General features: G+C 42.5%; 1 protein-coding gene across 2 annotated transcripts in view; it reads right to left on the minus strand.

Moving 5' to 3' along the window:
* Positions 1–443: 443 nt before the first annotated feature.
* The window catches only part of LOC126418686 (peroxisomal biogenesis factor 19), a 60,917-nt gene continuing 42,203 nt past the window's right edge, over positions 444–19,157 (minus strand). For both annotated transcript variants that reach the window (XM_050085579.1, XM_050085578.1), the window contains exons 6-7: positions 15,914–16,090; positions 444–679 (exon numbers count right to left, since the gene is read on the minus strand). In XM_050085579.1, coding sequence (XP_049941536.1) covers positions 545–679; positions 15,914–16,090 — 312 coding nt within the window. In that variant the 3' untranslated portion in view covers positions 444–544. The remainder of the gene's footprint in view (positions 680–15,913; positions 16,091–19,157) is intronic.

Here is a 19,157-nt window from a genome sequence, read left to right on the forward strand (position 1 = left end):
CAGTCAGATGCATCCTTCTTTCTGTTCAATTGCATCAACAGATACTAATCAGTTACAGTTTTTACTTCAACATTTCCATTTGAAGGAAAGACAATAAAGATAAAAGCTTATCTGACTCCTCACTAAGGCAGAATATGAAGTGCCACAGTAACAATTATTTTTCTGCCACTACTCAGTTTGGTGTCATATAGAAATAGGAAAGAAGATTAGGGTTTAATGTCCTGTCAGTGAGAAGGTCATGAGATATGCAGCCCAAGCTCGGTCACAAGAAACATGGGGGCAGGAAATTGGTCATGCTCTTTTCATGGTAATCACGCAGGCATTTAACCTAAGTAATGTATGGAAACCCAATTCTGGTTGACTGGATGAGGAACTGAAATGCTGTCCTCCCAAAAACAATGCAGTTACAAAAGGATGACTACAGTAAGATGGAAACTATCAGGTTACACTGGTATACAATTTTATTAAACAAACTTTTTACAAGGATTTCTCGACTAAAAGATTACAAAGCGGCACTGTATACAGCAGTGCACGTTTTCCTATGTCACATGACAGCACATTGGCTGGGATCTGCCCCAGGTGGCAGAGAAGGCAGAACTGGGTTGCCTTGTTCATCGAACGTTATAACTGAATTCATGTCTCCAACAAGATCCTTTGGTGGATGACCACAATTCTGCATCTATAAAACAAAAATGTACATAATTACATTTGGTTCCACACACATCTAATTTTCTTTAAGTTGTAAACATGTCTATGTGATCCAAACTATTCTACAACAAAAGTAAAGAGCTGATTATGTATCGTCATACCCAACAAATAAATTATTCCTCTGTTCACTAAAACTGATGATTCTTTTCACAAATGAACAAACAGGCCAATTTTCATTTAACAATTTACCTTCTTGGGTGTAACAATGTAATGTTCCTTCATGTCAAAAGTTGAAGACAATAAACAGTTACACTTTAAAAAATTGAATAAGTAAACCCGATTTTACAAGACACAATGACATTGAAAGAATGGAGTTACGATTTTGCATGATAAGTGATAATTCCACAGTTTACAATACGAATTTGAATTATAAGAAATGTTTGTCAGAAAACAGCTAGCAAAACAGGAAGATTTAAACATGGCACAATTGATGCAGATAATTTCAAATTCTTATAGCCAAATGTGAAAACTCACTAGGTAGTCAGCTTTTAAAATACTTGCCCACAATTTTCTGGTCAGCACACTTTGTAGAGTTTGCAAGAATTTTCAGCAAAATGAATAATAGTAAGAACAAGGATCTGGATTCACTCTAGCTTTTTTCTTGTGACATGGGAGCAAAAAATTTGAAAGTACAGAAGCAGCTTCAGCTATCTACGAATGAAGCCTTTCTCAAACCCTTCAGATCATGACATGATTATGGGTGTTCTGTAATGTACCACTTCGTGGAATTGCTAAGAAACTGTTCACTAGACAAAGGACTCCATTTTGCCAGATGTCATGACTTTGACAAAGAAGTTAATAAAAGATCTGAGGCATCAAGATATGGATGATCTATGATCTTTCATTTGCATTTCACATTTCAGAGACGTATCAGAATATTACTGGCAGTGTACACCAAGGTGTGAGAATAACTGCACAGTTACTTCTATGTCACAATGTGCAAGCTGTGAAAATGCTGAAGAAAACGTAATTCTTTTTTTGAACTCCCAAACATAAAGTTTAAGAACTGGAACAATATTTTAAGATGATTTTTGGAATTTAGTTTGGTTATGACAGGTGCAAGAAGAGCTACTCTTGCAGCATTTCAGGTGTAATTGCAGTTTTGAGTTTATATCATTTTCATTTGAGATATCTACTTGAAAATGAGGAAGGCTTAAGAGTGCCACTGCAATTCTGTGACATCCTACAAGGAAAAGTACACTAATTATGTACTTATGGATTCTATATAATCCAAATAAACCTCTGATTCTGTACAGAACTGAACCCCATGTATAAAACAGTTTCAGTCTTCTGATTACATTACATGTTGGAAGTCATTATGTGCTGTCATTATCAAACAAGGGTAAGTTCAGTCTGGGCAATTTGCACTGTCTTCCGTAAAAGCTAGTTCTCCATCCGTCTCAATATTTATGTCGTCATATTTCTTAAACCTGTGTCGTGCCATTATATAATTTTGCAGGTACATTCAGTTGTATATGTGGATACAGTCTGCAAAATGTGTTGTGAATAGAGTCAATAGTAAAAATGTATAAATTAAAAGGCCGTATTTGATGTGGCAGTTTCACTGCATGGACAGTGAAAAGTACACAATAAACTATTTTTCCTTTCAGTATAGAATATGTGTGTGTGTGTGTGTGTGTGTGTGTGTGTGTGTGTGTGTGTGTCAGAGAGAGAGAAAGTTTGAAATCCTGTGTAAAGTTTGTTGGCAGCCAACAAGTGCGCTCATTCTTAAATACTCAATGAATATAGTCTGAGTATTTGCCTGCCATGAGTTACGCTGCCTCAAGACATGTATTCAGTTTCTAAATATAATACTTCTCTTACTGTGTTAATCTTCTTAGTTAGTAGAGTATTGCAGCACTTCAAGTTTTTAAATTTGGTCATTAATTATACGAAATGTTGAAAATCAAAATTCTGTTGCACCTGGATGCCGTTTGACAGGCAGTCTGTAACTGGGACCTTGAACCATGAACCTGGCAAGCCAATTAGTAATAAAAAAGGCATTTATTTAATCCACATTTTCTCCCCTCTGCTGTCCATCTCCTCCCCCCTTTGTCCACCACTTCTGTCCATCACCTCCTCCCGCTTCCTTCTCTACCCCTGTCTCTGTCCATTTCCTAATTTCCACTAACCGAGCGAGGTGGCACAGCGGTTAGCACACTGGACTCGCATTCAGGAGGATGACGATTCAATCCTGCCTCTGGCCATCCTGATTTAGGTTTTCCATCATTTCCCTAAATCGCTCCAGGCAAATGCAGAGATGGTTCCTTTGAAAGGACATGGCCAACTTCCTTCCCCCTCCTTCCCTAATCCAATGAGACCGATGACTTAGCTGTTTGGTCTTGTCCCCCAGACAATCCAACCCTAATCTCCACTCCACTCTGTCCATCCCCATCCCCTACTTCCCTAACACTATCTGTCTCTTCCTCTGCCACCCGCATCTGGCCATCCTGATATAGGTCTCCCATGATAACCCAAAATCACTTCAGGTAAATGTTGGGATGGTCTCTTTGAAAGGGCACAGCCGACTTCCTTCCCCATCCTTCTCTAATCTGATGGGACCGATGACCTTGCTGTTTGATCCCCGTCTCCAAAACCAACCAACAAATTCTGCAATGCCCTCTCAGTCCATCTCCTCTCCCCCTCTCTCTTTGACCATTTCCAACTTCCACCAATATCTGACCAACTGCCCTCTCCCCTCTCTGTTCAGCTGTGCCTATCCACACACATATCTCCTGGAACAAATTCCAATACTATTCACATGACATGCCAGTTGTGGAGGCAGCCTAGATGTCAGGTGTTACACATCATTTTCACTCCCGCCCCTTTGGGAGCTAGGCAGTTCTTTCCCCACAGTACTTCTTTCCAGATGGTATGTAGGATGTGCACCAAATTTGGCTGGAATCGATCCAATGGTTTAGGAGATATGGAAACACACACACACACACACACACACACACACACACACACACACACACACACACACGAGAGAGAGAGATTTCTATGACAGAACAGTGTTCAGTTTCTACACCTTATTTAAAAGGCAAAGCTAATGCCTCATTTTTATAATAATCCCACTAGTAATCCTCAGGGCGGAAACGTTCTGAATATATTTTTCAATAGGAATATTCATTTGATCCACTAACTTGTACCCAGTTACTCAAATGCACTGAACAATATTTCTACTTTCAGGAAACAATCTTACACAAAATCCTGAGTTCATCGGCAATGGTCTTGCAATGAGCAGTGGCATAATAATGCCTGCTCTTTACTGGCCATTTCATAGTAAGTAGAAACCCATACATAAAACCAATACTACATGTAAAATCTAGTTAGCAACTGCAGCCAGGCCAGTTTGCCGCCTATCTCCCCATAAACGTCACAGTTGTTGAATACGAGACATAGCGGCATCTTGTGATGGAATAATAATTAACAAATTAATATCCTCGCAAAATTTATATTGTGGCCTCGGCTTGGGTGATGGAATAATGATTCAAGACACTAAATTTTAATGTTTGAATAACCATTCTCAAACCAGGCATAAAAACTATAGTCAGCAAGTTCGCGTAAACTGAAGGGTCCATCGCAAACACACAAGGGACTTTTGGTTATTTCAGGTCAATGGAGGCATCATGTTATCTAGTGGTGCAGTCGCTACATTTTAAGTGAAGAAGATCGACAGACAACTAACGCAATTGCTTTCATCACAGCAAGGGCGGTGCACACAATCCGGCATGCTGTTCCATCGAGACAGTGATATCATTTCTGAGATACAGTATCTGAAAATAACCGAACCATGTGAGGAGTTTGCTCTTTTCCTAATAGTTACAGATTGGCGATGTCATGACCTATGGATGCCGTTCCACATCATATAGACTGGGACACCCATCACCATCGAGCGGAGAGAGAACAGCGCCACACCTGCTCTCTACTTCTACCATTTCCAAGCAATAGAAAATGACAAATCACATCTGATAAGCAACCTAACCCAGTCCAGGCACACACTGTGTGTGTATCTGGTTAATGGTGAAGAGCAATTTTAGTGTGTATTGTGAACAGCTGGACTATATGTGCACTGTATCAATAACATCATGTTTTACTGAAGTCTTGACTTCAAACAACAGAAAATCCAGGATGGAATGTGACAATTAAGAAATGGAAAGTTACTACTCACCATATAGCGGAGATGCTGGGCCACAGACAGCCACAACAAAAAGACTGTCACAAATAAAGCTTTCGGTCAGTAAGGCCTTCGTCAAAAATAGATGGCACACACACACAGTCTCAGTCAACTGAAGCCACACTCCGAGCAGCAGCGCCAGTGCATGATGGGATTGGTGACTGGGTGGGAGTAAGGAGGAGGCTGGGGCAGGGAGGGGGAGGGATAGTAGGGTAGCGGTGATGGACAGTGAAGGTTGCTGGGGAGTGTGCAGTGACAAGGTGGAGAGAGGGTAGGGCAGCTGTGTGTGGGCAGGAGGTTTAGCATAGGGCAGGGGAGAGGTGGGGAGGGAGGGGGATTGGCGGAAAAGGAGATAAGTAAAAAGACTGGGTATGATGGTGGAATGAGGGCTGTGTAGCGCTGGAATGGGAACAGGGAAGGGGCTGGATGGGTGAGGACAATGACTAACAAAGGTTGAGGCCAGGAAGGTTACGGGAACGTAGGATATTTTGCAGGGAAATTCCCATTTGTGCAATTCATAAAAGCTGGTGTTGGTGAGAAGGATCCATATGGCACAGGCTGTAAAACAGTCACTGAAATGAAGGATGTCGTGTTTGGCGGCGTGCTCAGCAACAGGGTGGTCCACTTGTTTCTTGGCCACAGTTTGCCGGTGGCCACTCATGTGGACAGACAGCTTGTTGGCTGTCATGGCCACACAGAATGCAGCACAGTGGTCGCAGCTTAGCTTGTAGATCAGCCCTGCTTTTGATGAGATAGGTGATGTTTGTGACCGGACAGGAGTAGGTGGTGGTGGGAGGATGTATGGGGCAGGTCTTGCATCTAAATCTATTACAGGGGTATGAGCCATTAGGCAAGAGGCTGGGAGAAGAGGTTATGTAGGCATGGACAAGTATATGGTGTAGGTTTGGTGGATGGTAGAATACCACTGTGGGAGAGGTGGGAAGGATAGTGGGGAGGACATTTCTCATTTCGGGGCGTGACGAGAGGTAATTGAAACCCTGGCGGGGAATGTAATTCAGCTGCTCCAGTCTGGGTGGTACTGAGTTACGAGGCGAATGCTCGTGCCTGGATCGTAAGGCTTTGGGAGACTGGAAAGATAAGTGCTTGGGAGATTTGTTTTTGTAAAAGGTTGGGAGGATAATTATGGTCTGTTTCAGTGAGATCCTCAGTATATTTCAAGAGGAACCACTCGTCACTGGAGGTGTGACAACCAAGGGTGGCTAAGCTGTGCAGAAGGAACTTCTTAGTATGGAATGGATGGCAGCTGTTGAAGTGGAGGTATTGCTGGGGGTTAGTAGGGTAGATATGGACGGAGGTACTAATGTAGCCATCTTTGAGGTGGAGGCCAACATCTAGGAAGGTGACTTGTTGGATTGAGTAGGACCAGATGAAGTAAACGGGGGGAGGAGAGTAGTTGAGATTCTGGAGGACCGTCGATAGGATGTCCTCACCCTCAATCCAGATCTCAAAGATGTCATCAATGAATCTGTACTAGGTGAGGGGTGTAGGATTCTGGGTGATTAGGAAGGAGTCCTCTGGATGGGCCGTGAATAGGGTGGCATAGGATTGTGGCATGCGGGTGCCCACAGCCATACCCCAGATATGTTTGTAGGTAATGCCTTCAAAAGAGAAGTAATTGTGGGTGAGGATATAGTTGGTCATGGCGACTAGGAAGGAGGTGGTTGTTTTGGATTCACCGTTGATTCTAGAATAGGTTTCTGTATGGATTTGGGGAAAAAAGAATCAGTCATTGTTCCACTACTAAAATCAAATGTGTGTTCGACATTTTAAGGCTAGGTGTCTAAAGAAATAAGATGAGAGCCATACTTTATTGAATCATTCTTTTGTGTTTCACCAAACTATTTCTTGCATCTGAAACAAGTACATTCAGGGCATTCTTTCCTAGTGTTCACATATTCTCTCCCTTTTTCTTCCACTTACAGATTGTGCAACAAAAACGCACAATTAAAACCCTTGCTTTTCCATTAAATGGTGAAAGAGAAGATTTGGGAAGCTAAGACTACTCATGAATGAAGTAGGAACATCATGAATGCCCCAACATGAAAAGAGGTGCAGCTGGACAAGGTGAGTGAGAATTCAACAGCTATCCCTTTCCACTCCTCTGGGAAAAAGGAACTTCAAGTCCAATTTGTTGTTGTTTGTGTGGACGATTACATAGGTTTGCTATCATTTGATAGTAAGTTTTTCTATAAATACGAGGATAATCCCAGAAGTAAGGTCTCCTATTTTTTTATAAGTACATAGACCTGTGTATTTCTACAATGGTTTACATCAGTTTACAGCTTGAACATTTACATATTTTTCGACACAATCACCATTTCTGCCGATGCATTTTTGTAGACACTGTGGTAGTTTTTGTATGCCCATGTCGTACCAGCTCGCCGCCAAGCTGTTCAGAAAGTTATGAACCTCTTCTTTCACCTCGTTGTTGGAGCTGAATCGCTGGGACTACAATTAATGCTGACAGGTACTGTGAGACTCTCAAAAAACTCAAACGGGCAATTCAGAACTGGAGAAGAGGAATGTTGAGCAAGGGAGTACACATTCTCCTCGACAACGCTCACCCACACATCGCTCGGCAAACCTTTGCTCTCCTGCAACAGTTTCAGTGGAACATAATCACCCACGCACCCACCCTATAGTCCTGACTTGACGCCCAGTGACTGTCACCTGTTCCCTAGGTTAAAAGAACATTTGGGCTGAAAGCAATTCAGCTCCGACGACGAGGTGAAAGAAGAGGTTCATAACTTTCTGAATAGCATGGCAGCGAGCTGGTATGACATGGGCATACAATAACTGCCACAGCATCTACAAAAATGCATCGACAGAAATGGTGATTATGTCAAAAAATAGCTAAATGTTCAAGCTGTAAACTGATGTAAACCATTGTAGAAATAAACAGGTCTATGTATATATAAAAAAATAGGAGACCTTACTTTTGGGATTACCCTCGTATTTCATTGTCGTCTCATTCGGGAAATCCTGTATGTTTGTTACTGTTGTGCTGTTATCTCACTTTTACCCCTTTTGTTGAAGATAAATAGCCACATTTGATCTTGGAAACTCACTTTAGGCCATGATGATTCAGGTACTTATGTTTGGTTATCCTTCTGCCACATTAAAAGCACATCTTGCACATTCTTAATAATGTTCATTAAGCTCTTTCACTCTGCCTGCTGTTCATATTTCACAGGCTGTTGCAAAGTTTTCCCTGCTCTGCCTCTTAGCACATCCATTTATGCCCCTTTTTATTTTCACAATTTAAATGATTAAGTTTATATCTATTTTTATCTTACCCCATTCTGGTGCATTACACTGCAACTGTGGTTGAATTAGTGTATTATCTGCACAGAAACTGTGATTGGTAGCTTTATAATGATTTTTAAAAGCTTTCACTTTCTCATTAACCAACCTTCATCCTTCGCAGGTCTGTCATCATCAGATAGATGGCTCCTTCAAATACCCACGACCTGATAATGAGCCTGCAGAGTCTCGAATGTGAGTTAAGTTTTTAAAACATTATAAAGTGACTTGCAGTTCCCACACAAATTATTTGCTGTGCATCTACTAATCACCCACCAAAACAGGAACTACAGAACAAAATTTTGATTCTGGAAAGTCCTTGGCATAAAATAATGCAGTGTTGTTGATAATGGAAAGTTTTTGGTGTAATCTAATCTCACCCCCCCCCCCCCCCCCTCCCCGCCTGGGAGGAAAACTGAAGGAAAATGAGTGAGCCAGTCATCCTGCTAACACATTGAGAACATCTCCTTAATTTTTTTTGACAACAAGTTGGACAAATCACAAATCTTAAAAGCATCACCACATTTGTTTGAAAGTCACTTAAAAAAAAGAGAGAGAGAGAGAGAAAACACAGTCTAGTAAAATGTGGTGCACAGTGATCTGTAGGCCACAAGCACCACACATTGGAAGGTCACCACACCAAATCAAGAAGCCACACATTAGAGGACTGTGGCACATGCAAGGACGAGTAAGGAGGACCTCACCAAGTCTTCGTGGCTCAAAGGTGTGCCATGGTTGCTTAGTGGGCTTTACTAGATACAGCTTATTATCTCTCACTTCCAGCCAATCATCCTCCCTTCAACACATGACTGTACAGCAACAGTGAGGTGATAGCATGCAGGGGAATAACTGAGACTCATGACATGCCTCACCAGCTGCTTTATCTGCCTTTCCCTGCAATACCCATGTGCCTTGAAACTCAACACAAAGACGCCTTCTTCCCCAGCTCTTGTAGCTGGAGGAAGGTTCCTGGATATTCTGGTTTACTTTATCTGCTTGATACAAGTGTTTTAGAGAGTGAAGGGCACTCAGAGAATCAGAACAGACAAGGAATTTAGCCCTTGAAGCACATCTCATCCACTCCAGTGCCTTGAAGATTCCACATAATTCCAGATCAAAGGCAGTTCAGTCTTGAGGCAGTTGGACCTGGAGGACACAATCAGGAAAAACAAACTTAGCAATCAGCGGAATCCCCCCAATTTGACCCACTCATAAAGACAGCTGTAGAATTGTGGTGCTCAGTTAAAATGTCATAAAATAAAGTATTAAAAACATATGCAGGAATGCAATGTCTTCTGCACTGCACCAGTAATTTTACTCTGGGCCTCTGCAATAACCATGGTGGCTGGTGGTTAAAGCTGTGAATTTGGGGTTGTATGTGCTCCACACCAAGTGACTCCAGCACATGTCGCATCCAAATTCCAAATGGTGTTGTTACTTGTGCATGATTGGAGAAAAGGCGTTCCAAAGGTGGACGAACAACAGCATGGCATGCGGGTGAAGTCAGAGTTGTGAGTAACTTACACGCCTGACACACTGCAAGGAGCTGGCACCAGATTATGAGTGGCAGTTCACCAGCTTCAGCACAGAGACTGCCTACAGGGGCTTGTCTTGAAAGAGCCTGTGGCTGGCCTAATACCCCCATGGTGGGCAGTGTCAATAATCTTCAGGTAAGAAGGCCTCATTGACCCATACCCTGTGCATCCACAGTCTAGCTGTGAACGCACGAAAGCCCCATAAAACTGGAGCAGACATGCCCTGTCTGATCCCCAAGACCTGTAGCTAAGGCACTTCACAATATTCAGTGCCTTCTGGGTTCTGGCTTTCATGTCTTTCAGGTGTGGTAACCATAATAGTTTGGAGTACAAAATGAGGCCCAGAAACCTCACTCAATATTCAAAATGTAGAATGGTGTCCCTCATATGTAAATCATGTAAATTAAAACTTCAACAACAAGAATGATTAAAATGAACACACACACACACACACACACACACACACACACACACACACACACACACACACACTTTTCTACAGAAAACTGAAAACTCATCTTTGCAGCCCACTCCTCTAACCTCCACACTGTAATTTGCATCTGACTGACTGCTGTTGCAACACTGGAGGAGGAACAGAAAACAGCAAAATCATCCAAAAATAAGGAACACTGTACAGGACTCCTTACTGTAGACATGGTACGGTTTATGGCTATGGCAAAGAGGGTAACACTTAAAATACTGCCTTGAGGAACACTATTCTCCAGCTCAAAACAATCTGACAGCACGTCACTAAATTGGGACAGAAGAAAGAGGTTAGACAGGGGGGACCATATGAAAATGGGGATGTGATCACAAAAGCCCACTGATGGAGTTGCATGAGAATATTGTGTTTCCAAGTAGTGCTGTATATCTTACTGATATCGAAGAATATGCTGAGACAGTGATGTTTACGTAGGAAAGCCTGCTGAATAGCTGCCTCTAGTAGGGCCAGGTTGTTGACATTGGATCAAAATATTCAGGAATCCACACTGAGAGCGGCAAGGAGTTGCCTAGTCTTCACCAACAGGACCAGGCGATGGTTAACCATTTGCTCTGGGGTCTTTCCTACATAGCTCGTTAAGGCGAAGCTCCAGTAACTACTCGGACATGTGTGGTAATTTCTTGGTTTGGATCAGGTTAACAGAAGTGTTTCCTTCCATGATCTGGGAAAGTTGCCTGTCTGCCAGATAAAATTAAAACATTTGAGGAGAATTTCCTTTGACACTGCTGGCAAATGTCAAAGTATGCAGTACTGGATTTGATTGTGACCACATGCAGTATCATGAGCCACAGACAGTGCAAATTCCAGCTCCCACATGGAGAAAGGGTAGTTGTAATTCTCAGAATTATGTGGCCTGAAGTCCAGCGTGCCCCTCTCAGCAGTCGCATGCTAGCAGCAAAATGCATCAGCAGTAGTCGCTGCAAAATGCTCTGCCAGTGTCTGAGTGATGTCTCCTGGCACTGTTTGAAGACACCCTTGTTTCAGCACTGCCATTATTGGTAAATGGCTGTATTTACCAGAAATCCTCCTGATGGAACGCTTTTCTTGCTCTCTTTAATGATGAGTTGAGCCTTTTGAAACCTGAAAGGCTGTGAGGCGACACTTAAACCATTGAAAAGCTACATGCCTGTCCCAGATGGCTGAGTGGCACTCATTGGACCACCAATGAACAGGTTGCCTCCTAAGATAACCTGCGGACTTTGGAATTGATAAGTCAGTGGCATGATGGATCACTTGTGTGATGTGGTTGTCCACTTCCGAACACTGTTACGGTGTTCAAACACAGCTAGCTGGCTGCACACCGTCCAGTGAGCCCCGACGACCATCCATTTTGGTGGTTTGTGTGCAAATAATGCTCCATCCAATAGATGAATGCTGAAGGAGAAGTGGTCACTGGAAAGGTCATCAACGTCCTCCCACTGAACAGAGAGCAGAAAGAGAGGTGTATGGCTGAGAATGATCAATGACGTAGTAGCAGCGCAGAGATGAGTGGGAGTACCTGTGTTGAGGATGCACAGCTGGCAGCTCATGAGACATCATGAGCTCTCCAAAATGTGATCCCAATGGCAAGTAGTGACTGAGCCCCACAAGACTTGATGGCCACTGAAGTCTCCCAGTATGAGAAACAGTTGGAGGAGTTGTTCCATAAGATCTCTGAGAGCCTCTGAGTCCATTGCATTTTGTGGAGGTAAATAAAGTCAGCAAACAGTGATCCTCTGACACACATGAATTTCAACTGCAACTGTTTGTAGGTCAGTAACCAGGGGGAGAGCAGAGGGGTGGTGCATGTTATTTACAAACACAGAAAGCCCTCCATTGGCCCTTTTGTCAGTCAGGTCATCTTTGCAAAAGAGCATACATCCCCTTGGTACACAGGCATCAGATGCTTTAAAGTGCATTTCCTGCAAACACAAGGACATGGGGCATTCTTTTACTAGGAGTTTCAGTTCCCCCACGTGTCCTGAACCCATTAATGTTCCTCTGTAGGATGGGAGCGCTCTTTCATGGGGCTAGCACTTTTTTCCTGACTTTCTGCTGGGGAGGGGAGCCCGCAATGGGTAGAGGCTCACTCTTGGCAGCGAAATGATTGCCCCAATCCGATATCAAGGTCCATTGCCGCTGAAGAAGGGTTGAGAGAGATGTCCGAGAGGATGACGTCGACATCATCAGACTGTGTACTTTCCGTCTCTGCCATTGAGCGATTCTTCACCTTCAACTTTTTATTTTTTTGTCTGAGGAGGCTTCAGAGCCACAACCATGGAAGTCTTTGTGGCAGTGCTGGACAGTGGACCAGAATGAAAATTTGGAGGGGCTGGGAGCCCCAAAACATTGGCAACTACGGCCTTTTCTGATGTTCTGCCGGCAGGGGGGAGACAAGCGTCAAAATAACTGCAGCAGCAAAGGTGAATTGACAGCCGCAGGTATCAGTGCTGACACCAGCAATCTCCCTTTGTGTAGCAGCATCAGCTTTCTGCACTGGCTGTTTAAGAAATGAAGCAAAGGAGGTGGCAAATTTTGGGGGCAGCATTGCCTTATACAGCTTACTGGTCTCACCATACCAGACGCACTTCATCATCTTAAGCTCTTGCATCTTCCGTGCTTGATGTTGCATAGCACCAGTGTGGTTTCACGCCGAAGAGAAGGTGGTCCCACATGTTATCGTCCACTACCGAACATGCAAGCGAGTAAGCAGGACCAACAAGTGATTTGATTTTTGGCGGCAGAGGGAGTTGGAGGCCAGGCCACAAAATGTATTGTCGGATGAAGGGTGTATAGGGTGAGTACAGTCTAAGTCGTTCAAGTGTTGTGGAATGGCACAAATGATTCCTTGAGAGGTGCAAGTCACTGGAAGACGATGCTCCTCCTGGACAGGCTCATCACGTCATCACACTGGAAATGGTTGCGGAAGTGAATGCTTTAGCCTTGGACAACCACAGAGTCACCGTGGACAAGATCCATCGGTTACTGGGTATTAGTACGGGCACCGCCCACACCACAATGCATCAACACTCGAACTTTCAAAAAATCTGCGTGCAGAGGGTTCCTCACCAACTGATTGCCTAACAGTGCAATACTCAAATGGCACAGTCTTTGAGTCATCTGCAACATTATCATAAGGATGAACACAGCTTTTTGTCACGTATTATCACTAGTGACGGAACATGGTGTCACCATTTTGAACCGGAAAGCAAGCGTCAGAGCAAGCAGTGGAAACATGCGATTTCACCATCTCCAAAGAAATCAAAGGCCACGCACACCAGTTCTGGTAAGGTCATGATGCCCTTTTTTAACCACAAGGGCCAACTGCTTGCTGAGTTCAATGCCCAGCATTATCAAGCCACTTTATAGAACCTTAGGTGAGCCATTAAGTCAAAACGCTGAGGCATGTTGTCCAATGGCATTATCCTCCTGCATGATAATGCCCGCCCACACACAGCCAATGCAGTGAAGATGACACTGCTGCAGTTTCAATGGAACATGCGGGAACATCCACCGTACAGTCCCGATCTTTCACCGTGTGACTTTCATGTGTTTGGACCTCTAAAACAAGCTACTCACAGACATTGATTCGCAACGGACAATGGAGTGTGTGTCTGGGTCCAGGCCTGGATCTGACAACAGCCTACCAGCTTTTTAAAAGATGGAATCGACCGGCTAGTGCCGCAATGGGATCAATGTGCCAACAGTTTTGGTGACTATTTGAGTATGTGTACTGTGTATAACTTCATTTTTGGGTTTATAAAATCATTAGTGTTACTTTACACTAGTGACCGGGTTTCATTTGAATGCCCCTTATATATTTGCCACAAGTGGCTTCTCCATGGCATTTAAGAATAGCATGACCATTTGAAACAGTACACTGAGTTGGGGGTGTAAGGCCTCTCACTTAGGTGAAGGAAACCTGCCTTAATATGCTCAGGAAGTTTGTGCTACTGAATGTTAGGATACAGGAGACAGATTTGAGAAGATCCTCATCCACCCTGTTCATTACGTTTTACACATCGACTATACATTCTGGGCCCCATTCAGCTTTCAATTCCTCCTTGGGAATGTCCACCAGATCCCAGCACATCACAATATGTTTGCTGTAACTCAAGGTGGTGTGTAGCTCAGTTTTCATAGCAATTTCCCAAGGCACTGAGCTTTCTGGAGGTTCTTAACTTGTTGGGAACTAGAAGTTTCAACAAAGTGACCCATTACACAATCGCTTGACTGAATTTAAGACGCCAGCAATGTCCTCTGCAGCTTTTTTAATATAGAGAGGTGAAACTTTTTCAAAGCTACCCTCTTTCCTTTTCACTATTAAAAACACATTCTCATGACTACCAGAATGTGTTCTGTTACTACAGACAAAACTTCTGGAAGGAACCCCTGAGTCAGGAGGACTGACCCTCTTGTTTGATTGGGTGTTAGTACCCACCAGCAGCCCACCATTTCTGCTGGGAGGAGGAGGAGGAGGAGGAGGAGAAAATTTTGAGCATTCCATCTCGAACCCAAGAATAGCTAGGCAAAGGAAAGTCGACGCAGAGCCCGTACATCTGAGGGCAGCAGATTCCCCAGAGGTCCCACACTAATGATTGTTCCACCTCAACAGCCATGCATCTGATTGGCATGCAGTACACCTTGAGATTGGAGGTTTTTTTTTAATAGAGATTTTTACCATCCTCGTGATCTGGGCAGTCAAGCTAAGATCCCCATTCCCTATGACATACAATGTTCCACCGCCGTGCCACACAGTGGTCGCCTGAAGCATGTGGCAGCACCATTCCCCAGCTCATGTACCCCAGGGTCGCCAAACTGGTACCCACAAATGAATGCCGGCCCATGAGGGCAGTCTCTCTCTCTCTCTCTCTCTCTCTCTCTCTCTCTCTCTCTCTCTCTCTCTCGCGCGCGCGCGCGAGCGCTGATCTCTTCCGCATAATGTTAATGTGTGTCGCACACAACCACCAAACTGAACTAGCTTACTGGTACCACATTCCTGCTGCTGCCGCCTCTTCCTTCATATCATCGCCACCCCCCTCCCCCACCCATTTCTTTTCTCGCCTCACTGTCTACACCTGGCACAAACCCTCACCCCAGTTGAGCAACAGTATCAGTACAATGTAGTTGGGGTGTATATCTGTATGCGTAGTTAGCTCTGAGAAGGATATCATCCCAAAACTTAGCCAAGCTTTCAGTCTTGTTTCAGTGCCTAACAAACCACTCAATGCCTGAACTAAAAAGTGATCCTTTTTAATTTTTTTTTTTTTTAAGAGGGGGGAGGAAGATTCTACGGGCGGTGGAACGCCTCTCCCCTTTTCCCTCGTACAAAACGTAATTTCACATCTTTCCCTTCAAAAATGACCATTAATGAGACAAACATACATCATTATTTACATTAAACTGCTTTGTTAAGCACAATTTAATGTTCTTATACGATGACTACGAATCTGTCAAATCTGAACTTCCCATCATAACAGTATTATGGAACGAACTTTTTTTCTATATTTGAAGTCTATTTTAGTGAGATTAGTAAAAACAGATTTCAGCAACTAAAAAGCTGGTGCAATATATATGTTATAAAATATTCCTTGTTTATACACTAGCTCAGCAAAGTAAAGTTTTGGCAGGGTGCATAAATAGGAAAAGACGGATTCAACGTGAAATTTCCTTGCAAAATCTCACCTTCTGCATAAGGTCCAGTAAGAGATTGCATCTCTTTTCCTTAACCTCAGCACTGTCTGTGTCGTCCTCTTTCTCCAGTTCTTCACACATGCGTGTCATAAGTTCCTTTTGTTTACTGTACCGTTCATATTCAGAGGTAGCTAACTTACTCTTATTTTCTTCAAGCCATGCTGGATACTGCAACAACAAAATTATAAATAACACTTATCATTCGACATGCAGAAAACCTGTAGATCTTACAGCTACCATCTGGCAGACACTGACATCACTTTATATAGCCATAACAAGACAAAAATATAATCTTATACAGAAAGAATTTGGATGTTATAGCTATTTCCTCTTCCTATGTGGAACTGCTTGGCATTCTGACACAAAAGCTGTAAGGAACAGACAAAACAGCAGTTTCAGACTACTTTCCAATACCAGCAAATGATTTTCTGTAGAAAGAAACAGCATTAACACCCACAAATATTTTACAGGGCTACACAGTTTAAAATAAACTTGTCAGTGCTAGGTCAAATTTCCCACCGTGGAAATGCAGATGACGATAGACACAATTAAAATCATGCTGGTGATGTTTTGATTCAAAACACACCCAATAAAGGTGGATACCAATATGTTTGGCTAAAAGTGACAATATCTGTCCTCCCGTTTCAAAAACAAGGGCAAATTGGGACATTTGAAGTGTGGCACTATTACACTGAAATGGTGACACTTGACATATTGAAGTCTGACTGCCACCATGACCACATAGCCTTCCTAACATGCATAAGGAAGGAACTCCTGTAAGACTAATAGTAAATAATATGGTACACTTAAATGCCAGATGGCAAAATACTTGGAAAGCATACTCAGTGAATATGTGGAGAAGTGCCGACACCACATTTGCAGCTGCCTTGACTCTATACACCACATAAGCCAATTGCAATTCTAGGACATAGATATTAAAGTCAATTTCATTGAAATTTCTCATTTTGAGACTAATGAAGGGCACTCTGTTTAATTGTAAAAAACTATTCACCTGCCAATATCGCATAAAAAAGACAACCAGTTGCCTTAAATAAAGAAATATTTAATAAGATATTGGCTGTTGAATGGTTTTTTAACAAAGTCAGTTTCAATGCAGTTTCCCTATTTTACGGAAGTCCCACTTTCTGATTCTTTAGAACTAGTCATGAAAAAGTTTGGTGACTGGTTCACAGAACAGAAAATATTATGTACAAATCAATGGCGCGGCAAAAGGTAGTCCGTTATCACTTGTCGTGGTCAAACTCTTACATGGAGCACTTTGAAGCAAAGGCACTAGACTCCAGAAAATTGAAACCAATGTCATTCTATCAGTACACGGACATGGCCACATGGAGTGGTTAATCTTGGAAGAGTTCCTGAAACATTAAACTCTGGCCACCACAATATAAAATTTATGACAGAACTTGGAAAATGTGGACCAACTACCTTCCCTCGATGTGTTAGTTAAGACAATAATAGACAGATCTCTGGATCACGGTGTGTATAGAAAATGTACACACAATGTTCCATATCTCAAGCCATCACCATCCATTACAAAGAAATTTGGGGCTGAAGAGACTGATTCATGGCTCAAGCACTCTCAGAAAAGGAGAGCCTCGACGAAAAATTACATCTACGAACAGTGTTCCAAAAGAATGAGTACTCAGATCGTCACTGCAGTCAATTTCAAGAATACCTGGGAAAATGCTTGATATGGGGACAGAGGAAGGGAAGCCAAGACTCACTCCTTTATTTATCTTATGCTGGCCCAATATCCAGGACGATCTCTAGATGCCTACAGAAACATGATACACAGTGTATTTTGTTCCCTTCAATTAAGATAAAAAGTATTCCTTGTAATGTTAAAAGACGATGTAGATCTCTGAAAGCTGGATATAGATACATGTATGTGGCACATCTTATGTGGACAGACTACCAAAACAGTCGAGGAGAGATGCCAGGAACATCAGCGACACAAGTGACTAAAACAACCAAGCAAATCAGCTGTTGCTTAACGCTGCCTCAAATATAATCACGAAATGAAATATGATGAGACCAGCCTCATGGTGCAAACACCAAGTTTTGGGGCAGCATAATCCAGGAGTCAATTGAAATAAAGATGCCAGGGAAACTAATATGCAGGGACAGAGGTTTCCATTTAAACAAGGCTTGGGCCTTGCACTCACTATTATGATAATGCTGGTCGTCACATCCACAGGAGATGGGAAATGCTGAGAGTATTTGTATTCCACAGAATATCAAGGTGATCTCTGAAAAGCAAAGGAGCATCAACGAGCACAGTGGGCGTAGTGAACAGGACTCTGCTAAAATAGCAGCATGAGACCAATGACAGCTCTCAGTGTAGTTGGAGCCTATGCAAGAACAGCAAAACTAACAGAGCCTGGAGATGGTGTTTTCATCAGTTGTCAAAATATTGAGCATCAAAGGAAACAAGTTGGCAAAACACCTGGAAGCACTTAATGTAATTTGATTTTATGCTGGGTCACATTTTTGTGAGAGACTGAGGTGTTTTAATTGTTCGAGGAAAGTGTAACAAAATGTTCTTCAAGGCAGTCCCTATAGTATAACACACCTCCCTGGCTGTAGCATAGCTCTTCCTGTTTAGTTTTGTGGTTTAGATATAATTTTTATTGTATCTATTTTTTTGGACACTCACTAAAGCAGTTTCACCTCTGCTGTCATCACATTTTTGCTTGTCTCAAAATAAACAAACATATCAGATTTGTTTTCTTTGGTACCCATGAAACAGAGCGGATGCAAAGAAGAGCAAGCTCTCAGCTATGTGCCATAACTATGAATAGATTGGTTAGTTTAAAATCCGACAGTGCAGACTACATCATTTGATGAAATAAGTTACTCCTTTTATATTTTACCAAGGAAGACAAAGAGAGAATATTGACAAACAAAAGCCATAAGATTTCTTTGGCCGGCATCAGCAGCATTAGTAGCAGAAAAATAAATATAAGATACTTCTCCTCTCCCCTACCCCCACCACTGCCACTTGAGGCAAAGCAAGGTGGAATGGTTACACCTGATGCATGTCTACTCCTTAAATAAACAGTTTTTTTTTGTTTTCTATTATGTATGTAACTCATATAATGCAATTACACAAACCTGCTAAATTTTTATTCATGCAATATTTCATTAAACATTATTATTCACAGTACAGTTTTCAAACTACTGATGATAATGATGTATTTAGTTGATATGGAAA

The sequence above is a fragment of the Schistocerca serialis genome, chromosome 9 (assembly GCF_023864345.2).
Source record: "Schistocerca serialis cubense isolate TAMUIC-IGC-003099 chromosome 9, iqSchSeri2.2, whole genome shotgun sequence".
NCBI lineage: Eukaryota > Metazoa > Arthropoda > Insecta > Orthoptera > Acrididae > Schistocerca > Schistocerca serialis.